This window comes from Scylla paramamosain, chromosome 38 (genome assembly GCF_035594125.1).
Source record: "Scylla paramamosain isolate STU-SP2022 chromosome 38, ASM3559412v1, whole genome shotgun sequence".
NCBI classification, from domain to species: Eukaryota; Metazoa; Arthropoda; class Malacostraca; order Decapoda; family Portunidae; genus Scylla; species Scylla paramamosain.
Window position 1 is genome coordinate 13,164,091 of NC_087188.1, and position 22,144 is coordinate 13,186,234.

The 22,144-nt window shown below is 41.9% G+C and overlaps 4 protein-coding genes across 4 annotated transcripts in view; 3 read left to right on the forward strand and 1 right to left on the reverse strand.

Moving 5' to 3' along the window:
* The window catches only part of LOC135091913 (low-density lipoprotein receptor-related protein 4-like), a 72,484-nt gene that overhangs the window by 44,664 nt on the left and 5,676 nt on the right, over positions 1-22,144 (reverse strand). Inside the window, 10 exon segments of the mRNA XM_063989977.1 lie at positions 16,910-17,030; positions 17,338-17,603; positions 17,820-17,849; positions 18,110-18,269; positions 18,737-18,878; positions 19,156-19,171; positions 19,294-19,432; positions 19,756-19,851; positions 20,453-20,596; positions 21,206-21,340. Of these exon segments, the coding sequence (XP_063846047.1) occupies positions 16,910-17,030; positions 17,338-17,603; positions 17,820-17,849; positions 18,110-18,269; positions 18,737-18,878; positions 19,156-19,171; positions 19,294-19,432; positions 19,756-19,851; positions 20,453-20,596; positions 21,206-21,340 (1,249 nt within the window).
* Positions 1,453-3,664, forward strand: LOC135091820 (uncharacterized). Its single transcript, XM_063989811.1, has 5 exons — positions 1,453-1,497; positions 1,615-1,728; positions 2,265-2,420; positions 3,005-3,126; positions 3,451-3,664. Exons 2-5 carry the CDS (start codon positions 1,617-1,619, stop codon positions 3,511-3,513), a joined length of 453 nt encoding a protein of 150 aa, XP_063845881.1. The 5' UTR covers positions 1,453-1,497; positions 1,615-1,616; the 3' UTR covers positions 3,514-3,664.
* LOC135091819 (uncharacterized) lies at positions 7,794-10,557 on the forward strand. Its single transcript, XM_063989809.1, has 5 exons — positions 7,794-7,818; positions 7,950-8,066; positions 8,557-8,712; positions 9,360-9,481; positions 9,874-10,557. The coding sequence occupies exons 2-5, from the start codon at positions 7,952-7,954 to the stop codon at positions 9,934-9,936; spliced, it is 456 nt and encodes a 151-aa protein (XP_063845879.1). The 5' UTR covers positions 7,794-7,818; positions 7,950-7,951; the 3' UTR covers positions 9,937-10,557.
* On the forward strand, positions 12,557-16,775 carry LOC135091817 (uncharacterized). The gene is made up of 6 exons (XM_063989807.1): positions 12,557-12,662; positions 14,548-14,725; positions 15,195-15,353; positions 15,770-15,843; positions 16,005-16,136; positions 16,428-16,775. Exons 2-6 carry the CDS (start codon positions 14,644-14,646, stop codon positions 16,476-16,478), a joined length of 498 nt encoding a protein of 165 aa, XP_063845877.1. The 5' UTR covers positions 12,557-12,662; positions 14,548-14,643; the 3' UTR covers positions 16,479-16,775.

Below are 22,144 nucleotides of genomic sequence, written 5' to 3' on the forward strand. Positions count from 1 at the left end.
ACGCAGCGAAATGAAACATAAAGGAAAAAATATGAAGTTTAAAGTTGTCTAAACAGGCGTGCATTTCATTCTCTCAAGGAATGTATAATGTTTTCTGGTACAAGGAAAGTCTAACAGAATTAGAACTAACCTCAACAAATGAACCTTTCATCCTTACCCTCAAACAAAAGAAAGAAAAATAAATAAATAGATACAACAAATATAAATAAATAATAAATAAACTAATTAACTTATAATAAATAAATAAAGTCCTCCAGAATATGGTTTACAGTTATCAAATTCTTCCTTTTTTTTATGGCTCTTCATCAAAGTTCCTTTTACACACAAAAATAAATAAAATCAAATAAATTAACCTTGCGTGCACCTCGTATGTTACTATATCCTCCTTAGGCACTGGCACCCTTTTTTCTTTTTATTGCCCTTGACCAGTGCCTCTCTTACATTAAAAAAAGAAATAAAAAAATAAGACAAATCAACCTTGTATGCACCTCAGTACGCTAATGTCCTTCTTACAGACTGCCCTTTTTATCTCTTTATTGCCCTTCGCCAGCCACACTCTTTCATTAAAGTAAAATAAGCAAACATTCCGTGCAACCTCAAATATCAGCACGTGGTGAGCTCATATCGTCAGACAAACTTCCCAGAACCAAACAACACTGCAGCAATCCCACAGTGGTGTGTACCGGGCAACACCCACAATCTGCCCACCAAACACACCTTGCTACATGACTACACCAAAGCACCAATCAAGCTACAGTCAATAAACTTCCTTGGTGGGGAGTGATGAGGCAGCGATAGGCGCCTCCGTGGATGACACCTTAGAAAGTTTGTGTCACCGTGGCTGGAGCAGAGCAAAGCAAACCATCCGGGTGACGAAGAGAAAATAGCGTGTAGGTGTTGCTCTCAAGGGAATGCTATGGGACACTCTTGACACAATCGCGTTCTTCTGCTCCTCAGCTTCAGGACACAAATTTCACGACATCAGAACTACACATGCCAACACCTGTAGATATTTATTTATTTTTTTTTTTACTTCTCAACAGCGAAAATCTAGCGTCCCTTTTCTCTCCATTTAATGCGCCCTTGGCCAGCCTCCTTTCCCATAAATGAATGAATACATGAGTAAAAATGCTACCTTCACCTGTTGGGTAAAGCATCCTGGCCCTGATTTGCCCAAGGTCGGATGGCCTACATTAAAAACAACCATGAAACAATAAGAGACATTCTACAAAACGCTCAACACAAAAGACAGTCATGAATTACGTAAGTTTTCCGCCGTCTCTACAAAAACATGGACGTGACAAACGGGAACGTTCCTCGATAACATGTCATTCATTACGAGTCATCGTGACACCAGCCCGGCCCTCGCCAGTATTCCATATCTCCTGTGGGACCTCTGCTTCCCCCCCCGCAGTACTCCCCGGAAGGAGTGAGCGTATAAAACGGCTACTGCTCTCACTCACCCTCACACTCGTCACTCGTGTACTACTACTGCAAGTGAGTAGCGCACACACACACACACACACACACACACACACACACACACACACACACACACACACACACACACACACACACACACACACACCTACTCACACCTTCTCCCTCACACAGCTATGAAGGTCCAGGTCTGCACAGCCTTGGTGGTGGTACTGGCGGCGGCTCTGGTGGTGGAAGCCGGCCCACGGCGTCGCCCGGGATTCTGGTTCGGCTTCCTCCGTCATGTCAGTAAGTACAGCAAAGAGTAACAGCTGTGAGAGAGTGTGTGTCTGTTATCCGTCTGCAGTGCGTCTTGTCTCTCTCTGGAGGCTCACAGTGCAGCGCTGGTTTGCTTCATAAAGGCGCCTGCGTGTACTGTAACTGTACCCAATGAAATGTATGTCTGTCTAACTCTCTCTCTCTCTCTCTCTCTCTCTCTCTCTCTCTCTCTCTCTCTCTCTCTCTCTCTCTCTCTCTCTCTCTCTCTCTCTCTCTCTTATCTATCTATCTGTCTATGTATCTATGTTTCCATTATTCTATCTGTCTGTCTATCAAACTGTCTACATATCTGTCTATCTGTATATGTCTCAGTTCAACCAGCAATGGCGCACCACATGTACCACTCAATCACTAGTCTATCAGTACAAAAATAACATTCCCTTCTGGGCTTCTCCCTAACACACACACAAACACACACACACACACACACACACACACACACACACACACACACACACACACACACACACAATAACGCCACAACTCACGCTTCACCTCCCAAACAGCCTCTGAAGTGTGCGGGGAGGACATGTGCTTCCCTGAGGGTCGGGAGTGCTTCAGGCAGATGAGGCCCCTGGACATCACGCAGGAGATGCTTGCGGAAGTCAGAACCAACCTGACTGAGTGTGCCAGCGACCTGGACTTCAGCGCGCTCGAATTGGGTAAGTGTGCGTGGTGAGATGCTACATTTGAAACATTTGAAACTTCTTTTTTTTATGTAGGAGGGGCAACGAGCAAGGGCTAGAAAATTAGAGAGAGAGAAAAAAAAAGGGCCCACTGAGGTGACAGTCCCTAAGCAGAGTCAGAAATTATCATAAAAACTCTGAAGGATAAATGTCTTGAAGCCTCCCTCTTGAAATAATTCAAGTCACAGGAAGGAGGAAATACTGAAGCACGCAGGCAGTTCCAGAGTTTACCAGAAAAGGGATGAATGACTGAGAATACTGGTTAACTCTTGCACTCATCATTAGTAATATTACTCTAAAAGGACTTCATAAACGGTGTCTTGTATAAATAGATAGAGAGCAAGGTACAACAATACAAAGCTTGGAGGTGGCTAAAGAACAAGAACTAATATCTCAGAGTGGTTAGTGAATAGGAAACGATGAAGTAAATACCAATGAAAGAGTTAAGTTCCACCCACCTGTAAAAGAAGCCCACATACTGAAACCGTGTCTTGTACAAATAGATAAAAATCACGAGGTAGATCAACCACCAAACAACCCTTCCCTCTCACCCTTAACAGAGGACGTGACACCGACGAGTAACGGACACCAAGGATTTAACACCTTCATGAAAAAGTTCAGAGTGGGCAACACAGCCAAGCAGTACGCCCTCCTCCAGTGTTTCTTGGAACGCAACGGACAAGTAAGTACATTTCCATCCCATACTTGAGTCCCGCACACACACACAGTAGTAGTAGTAGTAGTAGAAGTAGTCTCGCCCAGAGCAATAAAAAAATCTATAAAAATGTCCACTGAAGGCACTAGTCCTCAATGAGTCTAGTTAAAAGAGTTATCCAAAATTTGAGGTAAGTTTCTTGAAGCCTTCCTCTTGAAACTGTTCAAGTCAAAGGCAGGAGGAAATGGATAAACAGACAGAGAGTTACAAAGAAGTAGTAGCTGTCGTAGAAATATGTACACCTTTTGCACTCCTTCCTATCTATCTCACGCCTCTCTTTCCCCGTCACAGATCCCCACCCTGCTGTCCTGTCTGCAAGAAACTCAAACTGACGCAGTGACTGAGACTGCATAAACATCCCATTCATGTGAAAGATGCAAAATTGACCGCAACAACAAAAAGGATTACGAGCTGGGATCGATACTCTCTCTCTCTCTCTCTCTCTCTCTCTCTCTCTCTCTCTCTCTCTCTCTCTCTCTCTCTCTCTCTCTCTCTCTCTCTCTCATTACTTATTCCTTACCTACATCATTTATCTACTCAAAAATGTATCGTTACCTATTCTTACTTGACACTACCCAACAAACTACCTAATTAACTACCTAACTAGCTGTACCTTCACGATTTTTTTATCTCTCGCACCCTTCCCTCCAGTCCTTCAAACAACATGTAACTCATCAGTGTTAATATCAAGGTACCTTATTAGTTAAACTGCAGATGATTTACAATATAATGAACGAAAAGCTGTGCAGATTAAAGATGAAAAGAACAATTACAAGGATAAGAAGAACAAGAACAAGAACAAGAACAAATAACAACAACAACAACAACAACCATCAGGAAAGTGGAGAAAAAGAAAACGATAACATTTCGCCATCAGCTTAACACCTACATCGTAACTTTTCATATCTTTCGTTTATAACTTTTTTTCGGCAAATAAACCTGGACTGTTTAAAAATGAATGTGTATGAGTTCCCGGATAAAGATTTCTATTTCAAAACAATGAGAGATTCATCTCAAAGTGTTGGGCCTTGAGAAAAAGCAGCTACAAGAACTGAACCATGGACAGAAGACTCGTAAACACAATAATTTAGCCACATGATCACAATGCAAGGACAGTTTAGTCTTCACAGTTCCATCACTCCCTCTTTCGTCATTGTTTCATTAATTTCTGGTGTTTTTCCCTTAAATTTCATTGTTCCTGAAGTGGAATAGAAAATATTTATCCTCATCGCTGCCACCAATGTAATGCCTCAAGTCTTGAATGACAGGAAAATTTATCCACGCCGCTGCCACCAATGTAATGCCTCGAGTCTTGAATGACAGGAAAATTTATCCACGCTGCTGCCACCAATGTAGTGCCTCGAGTCTTGAATGACAGGAAAATTTATCCACGCTGCTGCCACCAATGTAGTGCCTCGAGTCTTGAATGACAGGAAAATTTATCCACGCCGCTGCCACCAACGTAATGCCTCGAGTCTTGAATGACAGGAAAATTTATCCACGCTGCTGCCACCAATGTAGTGCATCGAGTCTTGAATGACAGGAAAATTTATCCACGCTGCTGCCACCAATGTAGTGCCTCGAGTCTTGAATGACAGGAAAATTTATCCACGCCGCTGCCACCAATGTAATGCCTTGAGTCTTGAATGACAGGAAAATTTATCCACGCCGGTGCCACCAATGTAATGCCTTGAGTCCTGACAAACTGAAATTGATCTATTGCGTGGCAGTCATTAGAGGGAACAGCCAGTGATCTAATTCCTTATAAAGTACACAACACCTTAAAGTATTTCTTGTATTTAGGCACAAAGGCCGGATTCAATCACAGGTTCCATATTCAGCAGGTTTTAGAGTCATGTACAGCAGATGAATACCAGAATACATCCTTGGTTTACTAAAGACAGCTAGGAACAATGTTGTGACAAGATTTTACGTTTTCAGGGCAAGGGTGAGAGAGGAGGGAAAACGTGCGCAGAATGTTCCTCGACTGCATAGCTGATATGGTCAGGTTAAATTTGTTGAAACTGGTTTGTGTTTGAGCTAAAATTCTCTCAAGTGTGAACTGACAGCAGCTTTCGTGGTGATGGTGGTGGTGGAAAGGATGATGATGTTGTTGTAAGTGATGATGGTAATAGTGGTGGTGGTGATGGTGGTGATGGTGGTGGGGCTTCGCTATATAACTTTGTATGAATAGCCACTCTTGTACTCCCTTGGATACCGAATTTATTGTTGAAGTCCCTTTGTAAATATACTGTGGCAATGAAGTGGCCGTTATATTTCGTACCCCAGATTTGTTCCGTTCCCAGTGGAGAAACAGGTAACCCGGCTTAAGAGAACATAGAAAAATAAATAAATAAATAAAAAAATAAGGGAAAGCTGCAAGAAATCATCACATGTGGCATTTGATGTAAAGAACCATTGATGTAAACTTTTCATTACAATCTGAGAATGAGAATCTCGATCACCAAGGAAATTCAAACTTTAAACAATGTGATGTTGATGTTGATGACAATGACGATGTTGGTGGTGATGATAACACAATTCATTCTGCTAACATCTCTAAACTTCCCAGTAAATTTCTTCACTAGTCTTCTCGTGTCTACAGCTATCATAGAAAACTTGAATTGCATCTTTTTGAGAGAAAACTGAGGCTTTCTTTCGGTAACTTGTCTATTTGTGTTTTACTTTACTTAAATACTCCTTCCTTCCGATTCATTTATTTTTGTCTATCTCTTTATTGCAATACTCCTGAAAATTAGATTTATTTATACTTTTAATCACTGTTTTACACTCATCCTGTTTCCCTAATACTTCTGACACATCATCATCATCATCATCATCATCATAATAATAATAATAATAATAATAATAATAATAATAATAATAATAATAATAATAATAATAATAATAATAATAACAATAATAAACATCAATTTTTTTTCACACATCCTGCCTCTCTAAAAAACCGCGACACCTAGTAGTAGTAGTAGTAGTAGTAGTAGTAGTAGTAGTAGTAGTAGTAGTAGTAGTAGTAGTAGTAGTAGTAGTAGTAGTAGTAGTAGTAGTAGTAGTAGTAGTAGCAGCAGCAGCACATGGACTATGAAAGAGTATCCTGGTCTTAATGGAATAGGTGACATGCCAAAGTAAAGGAATGGAAGGACTGTGTATTAGAGCTATTGAACAAAGGAATATGCAACAACACCACCACCTGTTTTTTCCATTCATGCACTTCCTATCTTTACGTTCCGCCCTTTATTGAAAGCACGGGATACATCACTCACTCACACACACACACACACACACACACACATATAAGAATGCTTTCATAACGCAGGGAAGGATCACATGAGCAAGAGTGTGTTTATTGCCAGGGCGGAGTGATGTTCGCGGAAAGGAGGGACGGAGGTCAGGTTATACTAATTAACTTATAATAAATAAACAAAGTCTTCCAGAATCTATGTTTTACAGTTATCAAATTCTTTAATAAATAAATAAATAAATAAATAAATAAATTCGAATAAATCAACTTTGCGTGCACCTCAATATGTCGCCGTATCCTTCTTTTTCACCTTTTTTCCTTTTTTATTGTCCTTGACCAATGTCTCTCACACACACACACAAAAAAAAATAAAATAAATAAATAAATAAGACAAATCACCCTTGATGCACCTCAGTAAGCTAATGTCCTCCTTTCAGACTGCCCTTTTTCATCTGTTTATTGCCCTTCGCCAGCCACACTCTTTCACAAAAAATAAAACAAGCAAACATTCCGTGCAACCTCAAATATCAGCACGTGGTGAGCTCATATCGTCAGACAAACTTCCCATAACCAGACAACACTGCAGCAATCCCACAGTGGTGTGTACCGGGCAACACCCACAAGCTGCCCACCAAACCCACCTTGCTACATGACTACACCAAAGCACCAGTCAAGCTACAGTCAATAAGCTTCCTTGCTGGGCACCGAGAAGGCAGCAACAGGCGCCTCCATAGATGTCACCTTAGAAAGTTTGCGTCACCGTGACAGAGCAGAGCAGAGGAAAACATCCGGGTCTCTGAGAGGAAATAGTGTGTAGGTGTTGCTCTCAAGGTAATCCTATGGACACTCGTGACACTATTCACGTTCCTGTTCTTCAGCTTCGGGACAAGTTTCACGATATCGAAACTACACATGCCAACACGTGAAGATTTTTTTTTACTTCTTAACAGCGGAGATCCAGCGTCCCTTTTCCCTCTATCTTAAGCGCCATTGGCCACACTCCTTCCCTCGTAAATGAATAAATACGTGATTAAAAATGCTGCCTTCACCTCTCAGGCAAACCACCCTGGCCCTGATTTGCCCAAGGTCAGATGGCCTTTATTAAAAACAACAATGAAACAATAACACATTCAACAAAACGCCTAACAGAAAAGAAAGTCATAAATTCCATGATTTTTTCGCTGTCTCTATAAAAAGTGGACGTGATAAATGTGAACGTTCCTGAATGACATGCAATCCATTCCGAATAATCATGACACCAGCCCGGCCCTCGCCAGTATTCCATATCTCCTGTGGGACCTCTGCCTCCCCCCGCAAGACTCCCCGGAAGGAGTGAGTGTATAAAACAGCCGCTGCTCTCACTCACCCTCACACTTGTCACTCGTGTCCTACTACAGCAAGTGAGTAAAGCACACACACACACACACACACACACACACACACACACACACACACACACACACACACACACACACACACACACACACACACACACACACACTGCCCTACTCACAAATTCTCCCTCACACAGCAATGAAGGTTCAGGTCTGCATAGTCTTGGTAGTGGTGCTGGCGGCGGCGCTGGTGGTGGAAGCCGGCCCGGCCAAGAATCGCAACGGATCTTGGCACGACTTCCTCCGTGAAGCCAGTGAGTACAGCTGAGAGTAACGGTCTGTCTGTTATCGGTCTGCAGTGTGTCCTGTCTCTCTCTGGAAGCTCACAATGCAGCGATGGTTTGCTACATAAAGGCACCTGCGTGAACTGTACGAGTAACTGTGCCCTATATGTCTGTCTATCTCTCTGTTTGTCTATAGGTCGATTTATCTGTCTACCTTTCTCTGTCTATCTTTATCTGTCTATTTATTTATTTATCTATTTTGTCTATGTATCTATCAGTCTATCTATCTGTCTGTCTATACATCTGTCTACATATCTGTAGGTGTTTCAATTCAATCAGCAATGGTGCACCACACGTACCACTAATCAGTAGTCTATCAGTACAAAAATAACATTCCCTTCTGGGCTTCTCCCTAACACACACACACACACACACACACACACACACACACACACACACACACACACACACACACACACACAAAATAACGCCACAACTAAACACTTCACCTTCCAAACAGCCTCTGAAGTGTGCGGGGATGACAAGTGCTACTCCGGGAATCGGAAGTGCTACAACTTGAGGAAGCCCCTGAACCTCACGGAGGAAATAGTTGAGGAGGTCAGAACCAACCTGACTGAGTGTGCCAGCGACTTGGACTTCAGCGCGCTCGAACTGGGTAAGTGTGCGTGGTGAGATGCTACATTTGAAATATTTGAAACTTTTTTTTATACAAGAGGCGCAATGGCCAAGAGCTACAAAATCAAAGAAAGAGAGAAAAAAAAGAAAAGGCCCACTGAGGTGCCAGTTCCCTCTTGAAGGAAATCAAGTCACAGGATGGAGGAAATACAGAAGCAGGCAGGGAGTTTCAGAGCTTACCAGAAAAGGGATGAAAGACTAAGAATACTGGTTAACGCCTGCTTTTATTCATCACTAGTAATATTACTCTAAAAAAATTTCATAAACGGTGTCTTGTATAAATAGATAGAGAGCAAGATACAACAATAATGGCATACCCTTCCCCTTCACCCTTAACCCAACAATTCTCGACACTAAAAGCAACGCATGAGATCTTTATAATCGTCCACAAGAGAGAAAGAAATTAGAAGAATAGATTTTCCAATTTCTAGAAAGTACAATAGTTGGAAGTGGCTGTAGAACAAGAAATAATGTCTCAGAGAGGTTAGTGATAAGGCAAATACCAATGAAAGAGTTAAGTTCCACCCACCTGTAAAAGAAGCTCACATACTGAAGTCTTGTACAAATAGATAAAAGAAAACGAGGTAGATCAGCCACCACACAACCCTTTCCTCTCACCCTAAACAGGCGACATCGGACCGAAGGGGGACGAACAACAAGCGTATGTCGATTTCATGACCAAGTTTAAAGTGGGCGACATAACCAAGCAGTACGCCCTCCTACGGTGTTTCACGGAACGCAGCGGATATGTGAGTACATTTCCAACCTATAATTGAGACACGCACATAGTAGTAGTAGTAGTAGTAGTAGTAGTAGTAGTAGTAGTAGTAGTAGTAGTAGTAGTAGTAGTAGTAGTAGTAGTAGTAGTAGTAGTAGTAGTCTGGCCTAGAGCAATTAAAAAAAACTATAAAAAATAAGAATACTCATTGAAGGCACTAGTCCCGAAAAAGTTTAGTCAAAAGGGTTATCCAAAATTTGAAGTAAGTTTCTTGAAGCCTTCCTCTTGAAACTGTTCAAGTCAAAGGCAGGAGGAAATGGATGAACAGACATAGAGTTACAAAGAAGTAGTAGTTGTCGTAGAAATATGTACACCTTTAGCACTCCTCCCTATCTATCTCACGCCTCTCTTCGCCCGTCACAGCTCCCAACCCTGCTGTCCTGTCTGCGAGAAGCTCAAGCTAACGCAGAAAATGAGGCTGAATAAACATCCCATCCATGTGAAAGATGCAAGATTGACCGTAACAACAAAAAGGATTACGAATTGGTATCGATACTCTCTCTCTCTCTCTCTCTCTCTCTCTCTCTCTCTCTCTCTCTCTCTCTCTCTCTCTCTCTCTCTCTCTCTCTCTCTCTCATTCCTTATCTACATCATTTATCTACTCATCAGTGTATCGCTACCTACCTAACAACCTGTCCGCCTTATCAACTACCAAACTAGCTGTACCTTCACGATTCCCTTCTCTCTCGCACCCTTCCCTGCAGTCCTTCAAACACTATGTAACTTATCAGTGTTAATATCACGATATCTAATTAGTTAAACTGCTGAGGATTTACAATATAATGAATGAATGAAGAGCTGTGCAGATTAAAGAAGAGGAAAAGCAAAAAGATCAAAGATGAGAGAAAGAAGAACAAAGAACAACAACAACAACAACAACAACAACAACAACAACAACAACAACAACAACAACAACAATAACAACACAAAACCGGAGAAAAAGAAAACGATAACATTTCGCCATCAACTTAACACCTATTTCCTAACTTCTTATATCTTCTGCTTGTAACTTTTTTCCGCAAATAAACCAGGAATGTTTAAAAAAAATATCTGTACGAGTTCCCACATGAAGAATTCTATTTCAAAACACTGAGAGATTCATCTAAAAATGTTGAGTCTTGAAAGAAAGCAGCTGCAAGAATCGAACCGTGGACAGAAGACTCGTAAACACAATAATTTAGCCACATGAACACAATGCAAGGACAGTTTAGTTTTTGCAGTTCCATCACTCCCTCTTTCGTCATTTTTTTTTTTTTTTTTATCAATTTCCAGTGTTTTCTCTTAAGTGAGATAGAAAATATTTTATCCTCATCGCTGCCACCAATGTAATGCCTCAAGTCTTGAATCACAGGGAAATTTATCCTTGCCGCTGCCACCAATGTGATGCCTCGAGTCTTGAATCACTGAAATTTATCCTCACCGCTGCCACCAATGTAATCCCTCGAGCCTGACACATTAAGACACCGATCTACTGAGTGGCAGTCATGAGAGAGAACAGGTGGTGATCTAATTCCTGACAAAGTACGCAACATCCTATAAAATTTCTTGCATTTAGGCACAAAACCTGGATTCAATCATCATAGGTTCCATATTGAACTGGTTTTGGAGTCATGTACAGTAAATGAATGCCAGAATACATCCTTGGCATACTAAACACCATATTGCGATAAGATTTTGTTTATTTCAGGCAAGGATGAGAGGGGAGATGAACCAGGTAAGTCTAAGCGCAGAATGTTCTTCGACTGCATAGCTGATATGGTTGGGTCAAGGTTATTGAAATAGGTTTGTAATTGAGCTAAAATTCTCTCAAGCGTGAACTAACAGGAGTTTTCGTGGTGATGGTGGTGGTGGAAAGGATGATGATGTTGTTGTTGTTGTTGATGATGGTAATAGCGGTGGTGGTGCTGGTAGAGAGGCTTCGTTATATAACTTCACATCTGAACAGCCACTTTCTCTCGTACTCAAGTCACAGCATGAACCAGCAATACCGCCTTGTTCCAGAAATTTGAGCCCCACGACACCACATCATGACTAGCTTTCCTGTATCCATGCATCAAAGAAAACTGACATTACGTTCTTGTTGGAGAAAACGGAGGATATGTATGGGTAGCTCCTTCATTTTTACTTCGCCTAGAAATCTTTAAATGACAAAAAAATACGGCTTGAAATCCGAAATATGAGAGAGAGAGAGAGAGAGAGAGAGAGAGAGAGAGAGAGAGAGAGAGAGAGAGAGAGAGAGAGAGAGAGAGAGAGAGAGAGAGAGAGAGAGAGAGAGGAGTTCATGGAGTGATTCATACATAGCTAAGTAGAAAAGGAAGATCGTGAACGAAAAGGAGAGAGAGAGAGAGAGAGAGAGAGAGGAGAGAGAGAGAGAGAGAGAGAGAGAGAGAGAGAGAGAGAGAGAGAGAGAGAGAGAGAGAGTGAGAGCGGGAGAGTAGAGCCACCATACCGTAAACAGACCAACAGACCACAACACAGGAAAAATATATGGTACACACACACAAACACACACACGCAAACACACACACACACACACACACACACACACACACACACACACACACACACACACACACACACACACGCACATACACACACACAAAGAAAGAAAGAAAATCAAAGAAAGAAAGAAAGAAAAGAAAAGAACTTATATATTCTCTTCAAAGCTTCAAATAAATGTGTTGAATTAATTTTATTCTTTTTATTTCCTTTTCTTTTGCTTCTCTTTCTCAACTTATTAGTGAAAGAGTTAAACAGGATTTTGGATCATTATTCTCTCTCTCTCTCTCTCTCTCTCTCTCTCTCCTATTTATCCCTTATTTTTTTCCCTTTTTCTTTTCTTTATTCTTATTCTGTACAATTTAACCCCCCCCTCTCTCTCTCTCTCTCTCTCTCTCTCTCTCTCTCTCTCTCTCTCTCTCTCTCTCTCTCTCTCCTCTTTCTCTCTCTCTCTCTCTCTCTGACTCACTCTCTCTCTCTCTCTCTCTCTCTCTCTCTCAGGCAAGAGAAAGAGAGCGAGGGAGAGAGGGAGGAGGGGCGGGAAGCATGAGGGGAAGGGTGATGGCGGAAACACAGTGGTTATATATATGTAAGGGAAGAAGCAAGGGAGCGTCACACTGTCTCAGCCACACGCTAGCGCAAAGGGACGCAAGGTGAGTGAGAGACGAGGCAAGGAATGTCTCATACCTTTTGGAAGTGAAGTGAGAAGTGAAGTGGTTTAAAAAATTCTTACGTGGGACTGCAATAATTAAGCTCGTATGAAGATATATAATAAAACTGCATAAAAATATTAGTAATGTTAAAATGAAAGGTGAAATTAATATAAATAAGATATAGTTCAAGTTTAAAAGAGTAAAAGAGATACGAATTAGGAAGGCTGGGATTTGACTGCAATACTTCGTGGAAAAAGGGTGTGAATCTTAATATATGTGATTCATTATTGTGTTCATTGTGTTATTGTGCTGTGTGGTGGTGGTAGTGGTGGTGGTGGTGGTGGTGGTGGTGGTGTGAATATGGCATGTTGAATGTTGTGTGGTGCAGAGGTGGTGGGGGTGGTGGTGGTGGTGGTGGGTCGTGATGATGGATATGTGGCTTTCATTGTCGAGGGTGTTGTTGGTGATGATGTTGTTGTTGTTGCTATTGATTATAAGGGGGGTGTGGTGGTGGTGGTCAGCAAGAATAAAAATATGAAAAAAAAATACAAGGTCAAGAACAAAAGCTAAAGAAGAAGAAGAAGAAGAAGAAGAAGAAGAAGAAGAAGAAAAAGAAGAAGAAGAAGAAGAAGAAGAAGAAGAAGAAGAAGAAGAAGAAGAAGAAGAAGAAGAAGAAGAAGAAGAGGAAGAGGAAGAAGAAGAAGAACAAGAAAAGAAGAAGAAAAAAATAGCAGTAAAAGAAGACGTGTGTGTGTGTGTGTGTGTGTGTGTGTGTGTGTGTGTGTGTGTGTGTGTGTGTGTGTGTGTGTGTGTGTGTGTGTGTGTGTGTGTGTGTGTGTGTGTGAGTGGGCGTGGTACGGTCCTCACCACGGAGACACACATCACTGCCCAAACATTACTAGTTCGCTACAAAATAAATAAATAAATAAATAAAAATAATAAAATAATGCAAAATAAAGCCATGCAGGATAATACATCACAAGAACACTGAATAGAGGTACAAAATACGAAGATAAACTTGATGCTGATGAAAATTTTGGAATGGTGAAATGGTGAAATAATGCTGTTCACTAATCATTCACCAAAAATATTCCGCGGCAAATGAAAATCTTCCTTTAAGTTGCAGAGTGAAGGAACTACCCAAGAATTCCTCCATCTTATTCTATCTTATTTATTCATTTAGTTAGTTAATTTTGTAGTAGTATTTTATATCCAACCAATTTTTCGGTCTTATTCTTTCTTATTACTTTTTTTAATTCATTCAGTTTGTTACTCAGTTTATTTGTTACTTAATTTCAGTAATAGTATTTTGTATCCCGTCCACCACGCAGCCTTCACACCTCCTTGAGTCGTCCCAGCTCTCCATGTCCTTCCAAACCGTCACATCCTCCAACCTTGGCGCTAATGTCACTCCCGCCCCCAGTCCTCTGATCACCGTCATCCCTCACCAGTGACCTTGGCGAAGCAGCACGAACGAAGATAAAATAGAGAGTTTTCAGAATCCTACGCACCGTAACGCGCTCTCCAGTGTGTCCTTGAGTGCATAGCCGACCAGGGCCTCTTATTCACGCCACCTCTTGACGCTGAGTGTTCAAAACGACCCCAAACCAGAGCCGGAGGGCCGTGATTTGGGTTCAGGCGCTGTGAAATTTTGAGAAGGCATGTTCCCCCACCCTCCGGAACGCCTTGTAATGCCGCGAATTGGATACTTTTTGTTACGTGCGGGGGTTTGCTTGGGAATAGAGACGCTTGAGTTGTAATTGGCGGAAAAGTTGTGTTATCGCGGTGTTTAATTGAGGAAGTGTGATTTGTTGTGGTTTTATTGCCGGGAAAATCTGACAGACAGGAAAACAGGCTCAAATCAACACCCTGCTTTCCATTTCAGAACTGAACACCCACAAAGAAAACGGGAAGTAGGACTCTCCCACCGCCCCTACTCCCTCTTCACTCTCATCACTGACACCTCCCACCAAAGGCCACAATGAGGACGAGCGGCGCCGTGTTTCTCCTGACGGCAGCGCTGACGGGGCTCACGCAGGCTGCCTGGCTTGAGAACTTTTCACGTACGTTTTGATAATAATATTAACCTATAGAGGAAGAATAAAGCCAATTTATTTATTATTTTTCTCTATCTGTATTTTTAAAGGAATGTTAAGCTTTTAATGCCTCTCTCTCTCTCTCTCTCTCTCTCTCTCTCTCTCTCTCTCTCTCTCTCTCTCTCTTTTTCTTTATAATACCGATCAAATTATCTTATATTTTCCTTATTTATTATTTTTTTCTCGGCGCGCATCGCTTTCTCTGGTAATACAACCATACTGATCTATTGCTCTGTCTGAATTTACGTCTATTTCAACTCATATATATTTTCCCTGTTCTTTTTTTTCTATTCTTTCAATCTATATTTCCACATTTCATCCTTTAAACCCTATTCATCCTGCGCTTCCCCATCTCTCTCTCTCTCTCTCTCTCTCTCTCTCTCTCTCTCTCTCTCTCTCTCTCTCTCTCTCTCTCTCTCTCTCTCTCTCTCTCCAGAAAGCCTGTGCCGGACGGACATCAGATGCTACACCAAGACCTATTACTGCTCTCGAATCCTCAATGTCCCCTACATACAGCGCGTCATGACCCAGGTCCTCTCCTACTGTTACTCCCTCCTAGGCTCCTCCACCCTGCGAACCACTGCTTTTACTGAAGGTGTGTTGTAGTAGTAGTAGTAGTAGTAGTAGTAGTAGTAGTAGTAGTAGTAGTAGTAGTAGTAGTAGTAGTAGTAGTAGTAGTATATAGAGCTTCAGTTGATCTCCAGTGTTCTAGTTTCCAGTTTTTTGCTTGATTTAATGTACATGTCTTGCCTGTATCGCCTTTTCTAGTCTATTATTGGTGTTTAAACTTCACTGAAACGAAACTAGTCATTGCATCTCAGCATCTTGATGAATTAGGTATGTATCCTTCTCTCTATCTTGTATTTGTGAATGTATACCCAGCTTTTCCAGATGTACTGAATCTCACCATAACCTTTCTGAAATTGGTCATTGCATCTCTGTGCCTCAATGAATGGTCACCATCTTTCTCTACCCTGTATGTGTGAATCTATATCTTGCTTCCCCCAACAGATGATCTCATTGATGTCATGAGTGGCCTGCATGGAGAGCAGTTGCCCGACTGTGTGCTGGTGCAGATGGGACTGGTAAGTATCCACCCTAGATATCATACATATAACTTGACACTAAATCAAAGCTTACATCACAGCATCCATACAGAGAGACAAGAACCTGCACACAACAAACCAACATACTAGTCCAAACATAGTGACCCAGCTACCCTCTCCTTGCTGTCTTCCTTCCCCAGGTGGTGGACGGTCAAGTGAACCAGGCAGGGCTGTACCTCGCCCTTGCTAACACTGTCATCAGCAACAACGCCAACCAGCAGAATACCTTCTTTGATGCCGTTAGCACCTGCCCAGCACCCTCCAAGCCTCAGGTACGTCACCTCTTACTGGTCCCAGCCTCCCATCATCACTTCAGCCATCACTGTCTCTTCCTGTTCCTCATACACACTTTTATCTATAATCCTTGTCTTTCCTACTTCATATAATTTTGTTTTTTATAAAGTAGAGTATATATTTTCTTAAGTCTCACTCGTTTCATTGTTCCATTTTGTTCTCTACTCAAATTTTCTGCCTCCTAAAGCTTTGTTTTATATATTCAATTTGATTTCTATTTGAAAGAGGAGGCAATTACCTACATGTTGAGATTCTTTTCTCCTTTGCAGCTGGCATCGTTTGGTGCCTGCGTAATACAGGCATGTGTCTCGGCCTTGTAGCCCTTCACTACACAGCCTTCCTAACCCCATCAATCCTGTCTTCAAGAGTTACCAGCACCCATCAAGACCAATGGCAAACACTGAGTATATTGTACATCTCTCCTCTTAAATGACATCGTGACCCACTCATCATGACATTTACTTTCCACCTTCCTCTTTCATTATGCACAGTCAAACAAGGTGAATGCTTTCACCACATCATGAGGTCACAAGGTCACATGATCAGCTGCCATATGTGCAGCCAATCTATGTGATGAAACTGCAATTGAAATAAATGGATATTTCACAACAAAAAAATCAAATGATCCAATTCTATCTTCCCACCTCAACCCAACACATCAACACAAATGCGAGAAAATAATTCTGCCACCCACCACATCACCACTACTTAATAGCTACACAACAGAACACAGCAAGGAAGCAACACTCACGTGGTGTTGTCTGCAGCAAGGGAGTGGCCTGGTGGGCAGAGGCAACTGTTCTTTGCTGGGTTACAGATGTTGCTGCTGCACTGAAGGGTGGTGCACTCCTCTGTGGGGCAGCCAACTTCATCTGTGTGCAGGGGACAGGAAGAGATATTACAGAGATAGATAATTCACTGACTGCAACATACAGCACACAGTCTAATGTTAGGATGTATGCTGAGACTCAATGTTTTGAATTGTATCTTGATAAACTAAGTCTGTATCCTTTTCTCTCTACCTCATATTTGTGAATGCATATGTAGCCTCCCCCATCAGGTGAGGATGAGGCATTACATAGAGAGATTGATAGATATTCCATTCACCACCAACATAATTCCAGTAAATAGCCAGCCACCACATTCACCACACATACACACGCACACAAACAGACTCACCATCACCAAAGAGGCAGTCGTGGTGGCCATCACAGAGGCGGTGGAGGGGGATGCAGGCCGTGTGAAAGCAGGTGTAGTGCTCAGGCGGACAGGAAAATTCACACCCCACCTCGTCTGAGCCATCACTACAGTCCCTTAGTGCCATCACACTTCCACTCCTTGGCAATGCAGCGGTTGGGACAGGCATGGGACTCCTCTGGGTGGCACTCACTTGGCTGAAATAAGAGTCAACTATGAACACAATGTCCTCCTTTTCCCCTCTTTTTCTAGACTCTTCCCTCTAAACATCATCCACTCTCATGCCTTCCTTCCCTACCACCACCTGTCATCACTCCCACTCCTACTCCCTTACCAGTCCTCCAGTTTCTTGTCCTGCCTCCTTGTCTTACCTGCTGAGTCCCTGCCACTGGGATGGTTTGAGAGCAGTTTATCTCATCCTCCCCATGTGGCGAACAGTCTAAACGCACCCATCGCAAACCCACTTCCTCTCAATGCACTTCCCAGACTCACACCTGTAGGGGAAATTAACACTTGTACACCAACTTGGTCTGTCTTTTGCTAAGTTTGCTAAGTTACTGAGTAGTGATTTGAGGAGTTTAGTACAGGATGTCATCTTCAGTGTTAGTTTACTGTTGTTATTTGTATATACTGATTTGGATATTGTGTGTTATCTATCTCTTTATATTGAGTTACTTCTGCTAGAGTCAACCACACTGCCACAGTCTCCTCCTCCTCCTCCTCCTCCATTTCTCCTGCTTCCCTACAACCTTACCTGAAGTCATCACCAGGGCAGGTTTCATTGTCACAATTCTGCTCATCTGACCAATCACCACAGTCATTTTCTCCGTCACAAGCATAGTGTTGCATGATGCAGCGCCCATCCCCTGTGCATAACACTTGGTCTGGCCCACAGGTGGGTTCTGATAACTTGTCTGAGGATCCAAGAAGATGTTAGTCATATCTTGTAATACATGGGATATCTACACAGGTAAAAATATTAGTGCTGGCAGAAATTACAATAGCAATTATTATACTATCACTTAAAAGGTTCTATAATAAGTAGGTATGAACTTTTTACAATACATATGAACTTTATCTTGTTACTGACACACACAAAACTCTTATGAAACTGAGAGATGGAGGGATAAAGTAAAAGGTTCAGAGATAAAGAACATCAAATGAATCTCATCTAATTACTGAAAATGAGATCAAGAATGAAGTGAATGGGAAGGTTTCCAGGGCCAGTGCAATGTTTGGAAGTGGCTGCAGAACACAAAAGATGTCTCAGAGTGGTTAGTTATAAAGGAAAGATGTGCCAAGTAGCAGTGAATGGGCTAAGATGAAGGGAGAGCAGCAGGTTGAGTAAGAGAAAATAAGTGAAGGTCCTGAAGACACTCACTGCAGTCCTGCTCATCAGACTCGTCAAAGCAGTCTGGGTCCCCGTCACACACCCAATTCTTTGGGATGCAGCGGCCATCACCACAAACTGTGCTCCTGAGGCTGACAGGTGCTGGGGAATGAGACACACTTACAGATGTGCTCTCTCATACACACACACACTTACACTTGTATTCTCTCATACACACACTTCAAATCACATGCTTATCAGTGTTAAAAAATATCACTTGCTAGAAAATGTGACAAAATTTCTGTATATTTTAGTGTCATTTAAATACAATTATCTTAAATAAAGAACTCCTCTACTCTGATGATACAAAAACGTCATGCACAGACTTGTAAAGGAAGACATTATAAACACATTGTACATTACAAAGAATAGAGAATCAATGCAGTACACAGGCAAGACGATGGACAGACCTGAGATGGGACTTGACTGAAATTTTACACATAATCCTGCACCCTGTCCAGTATTATGAAATAAAGGATGATCCATATAAACAAGGAACCTTTCTGTTAAAACAATGATGATAAATATTGCTTCTTGTAGACCCTAACCTGGAGCAGTCTGCCTCATCCGACTTATCCTGGCAGTCAGCATCCCCATCACACAGCCACACCACAGAGATACAGTACTTCCCGTCGGCACAAGTGAACTGGTCCGGCTTGGTGCAATTAGCGTTGATTTGAGGCAGATCTGCAAATGGAGGGTGTTGTGAATGATAGAGGCAAGGAGGGTATAAGACATTAATTTGAAGGATATCAGTAAGGAAATTGCTCCAAGGGAAATTTGCAATGAAGGGATTCATGAATGATAGAGGTGAGGAAGTTAAAGCATTCACTTGAAGGATATCTGAAAAGTGGAGGGTACTCTGAATAATAAAATCAAGGAAGGTTAATTAAAGTACTAATCTGAGGGAAATTTACAAGGTGGAGGTTGTTGTAAATGACAGAAAAAAAGGAAAGTTAAGGAACATACACCTGTGATATTGCCAAACATATGAACAAATAGAAACTCACTGCAAAAGCGTTCATCACTCTTGTCTCCACAGTCATCGATGCCGTCACACAACAAGGAGCTGTCCACACACTTGTTGGTCTTGGTGCAGAGGTGACCTGAGGGCATGGAGTGGTGAAGGGGATGTGTACTGCTAGGACTCTTAATTTCTATCAATTTTATCACATTTACATGCCTCATTATTGTATTATCTCTTATCTATTTATTTACTTGTTAGACTATACATTTAGGAATATCCCCACATGATCTGTTTCCTACATGGTGTTCTTTACAAGGGATCAATGTAATATAAAAGGATCTCAGCCCAACACTTAACTTGTTTTACATAATTTTCTTATTTCAATTTCCTACAGATCATCCCTTCATGCACTCTGAACCCTTACACCTTTCAAAACTCTCTGAATTCCTGAACATTTGCTTCACTGTTAATACTATTACAGTGGACCATATTTTGAAATATTTCTGCACTACACCCCGACTCCTTTCAAAAGGCTCTAGCTGAAGTTACACTTGTTTTTAAGGGTGCTTGTTATACTTCTAGTGGCAGATTAACAAGATTTCTACATTATTAACTGGAGAAACACCCTTGAAAACCCAGCTAATCACCCCTCTCTGTGGCCTTTGGAAATAGTCATGGTGAGAGAGCAAAGCATTTCAGAATACAGGCCAGTATCCCAGCATCTAGCCACCACTACACACCAGTACAGGGTTCCCTCAGGCAGTGGGCTTCATCTTCACCCTCCAGACAGTCAAAGTGGCCATCACACAGCAGTTCATTGGCCACGCAGGCACACTCCCCTTCTTCATCCCTGCAGGCCAGCACTCCATCATTACACTGACACTCTGCAGAGGGAACATACAGTTAATAGAGTTACAGAGACACAGAGACCACAACACACATTGTAATCCTGATCTAGGACGCAGAAAGTAAAACAAGTGTGGTAATGGTTTGTTCGTATGCAGTATTTAAAGACCAAGTTTGCTGTCTCTTCCTTCTGTACATTATTCTGAATTGTACTCTGTTCTTTCCTAGCTTGCAGTGCTTTTGCAAGTGTTGTTGATCGAATGGCAGTTATATTATCCATGAAATTAATGACATGAATTAACCTAATGTATACAATGAAGGGTTTGATTGATTGATTTAAAAAGGGAAGGCACCACAACATCGCGGTTACACAATGAAGGGATCTGGAATTAAATTAATGGACAGAATGAATATAAACATCAGAACATAAGAAAGTAAAGGAAGCTGCAAGAAGCCACCAGACTTCCGTACACGTGGCAGTCCATTTATGAAACATACCCACCTCTTTCCACCTATACTCCCCATCCATAAATCTATCTACTCTTTTAAAGCTCCCTAATGACTCAACCTAGCCCTCGGATGAACACGCAAACGTTACTTCAATGTTATTAATATCAAGACACTGAAGGGCACTCAAGACTACTTACGGACGTCACTGGGCAGGATTCTCTTCACCACCTCCTGGCTGGTAGTCCACGCAGTGCCCGCCGCCGCTCCAGCTGTTCCTCCAGAGGCCCCATCCTCGCTCCGCCCATAGTCCTCCTTGCCTTGCACTAGCCCGTCTGTAAAACACGGCACTATGACATGGATATCCCCACAAATACACAAAAAATAACTGAAATATGAAATTTATAGTACAATGCGGGTCATAAGTAAAAGTGGAGTGAAATGCACTACGGGAATAATAGGCTAACAAGTGAGGTGGTTTGGTCACGCAATAAGAAAAGAACCAGGACCCGATTAAAATCTGGAGAAAACCAGTTGAGGGAAGAAATTCGAGAGGAAGACAGAGAGTGAGATGGAGAAATGGAACTGAGGTAGAACTGCAAAGTGTGGGAGTCACAGAGGAATATGCAAGGAACGGAAACAACTGGACGAGACTGGTACATGGCGCCAACCACTCACCCAACAAAAAAAGGCGAAAGAAGACAAATGCGTAACAGAATCCATATATCTCAGGAAAGAGCAGCACAGTTCTGCATATTGTGAATTCCTGGCATGAATCAATACGGCACAAGTGACACAAAAACTTAAGAACCTAAGAAAATCAGAGTGCAAAAAGCCAGCTGAATTACACAAAGCAGTTGACAAATGCACTATATCCTATACACACTTCATTTATCCTGACCCAAGATTATTAGGCACAAATATTCATCATGAGTGGGTGCATCCATTAAAGAGGCGATGCTAGGGTGAACACAAAGCAGAACACCTCACCCTAAACCACGACACACTGAAATACTCACCAAACACTGTCTCACGTATTCTTAAACACTCCTTATCACATCAACAATAGTTTCAGCATCCAAAGATGATTAGCTAGGGCTTTTCAGGGGTGTTTTTCCATACTGGTACAGAAATCTTAT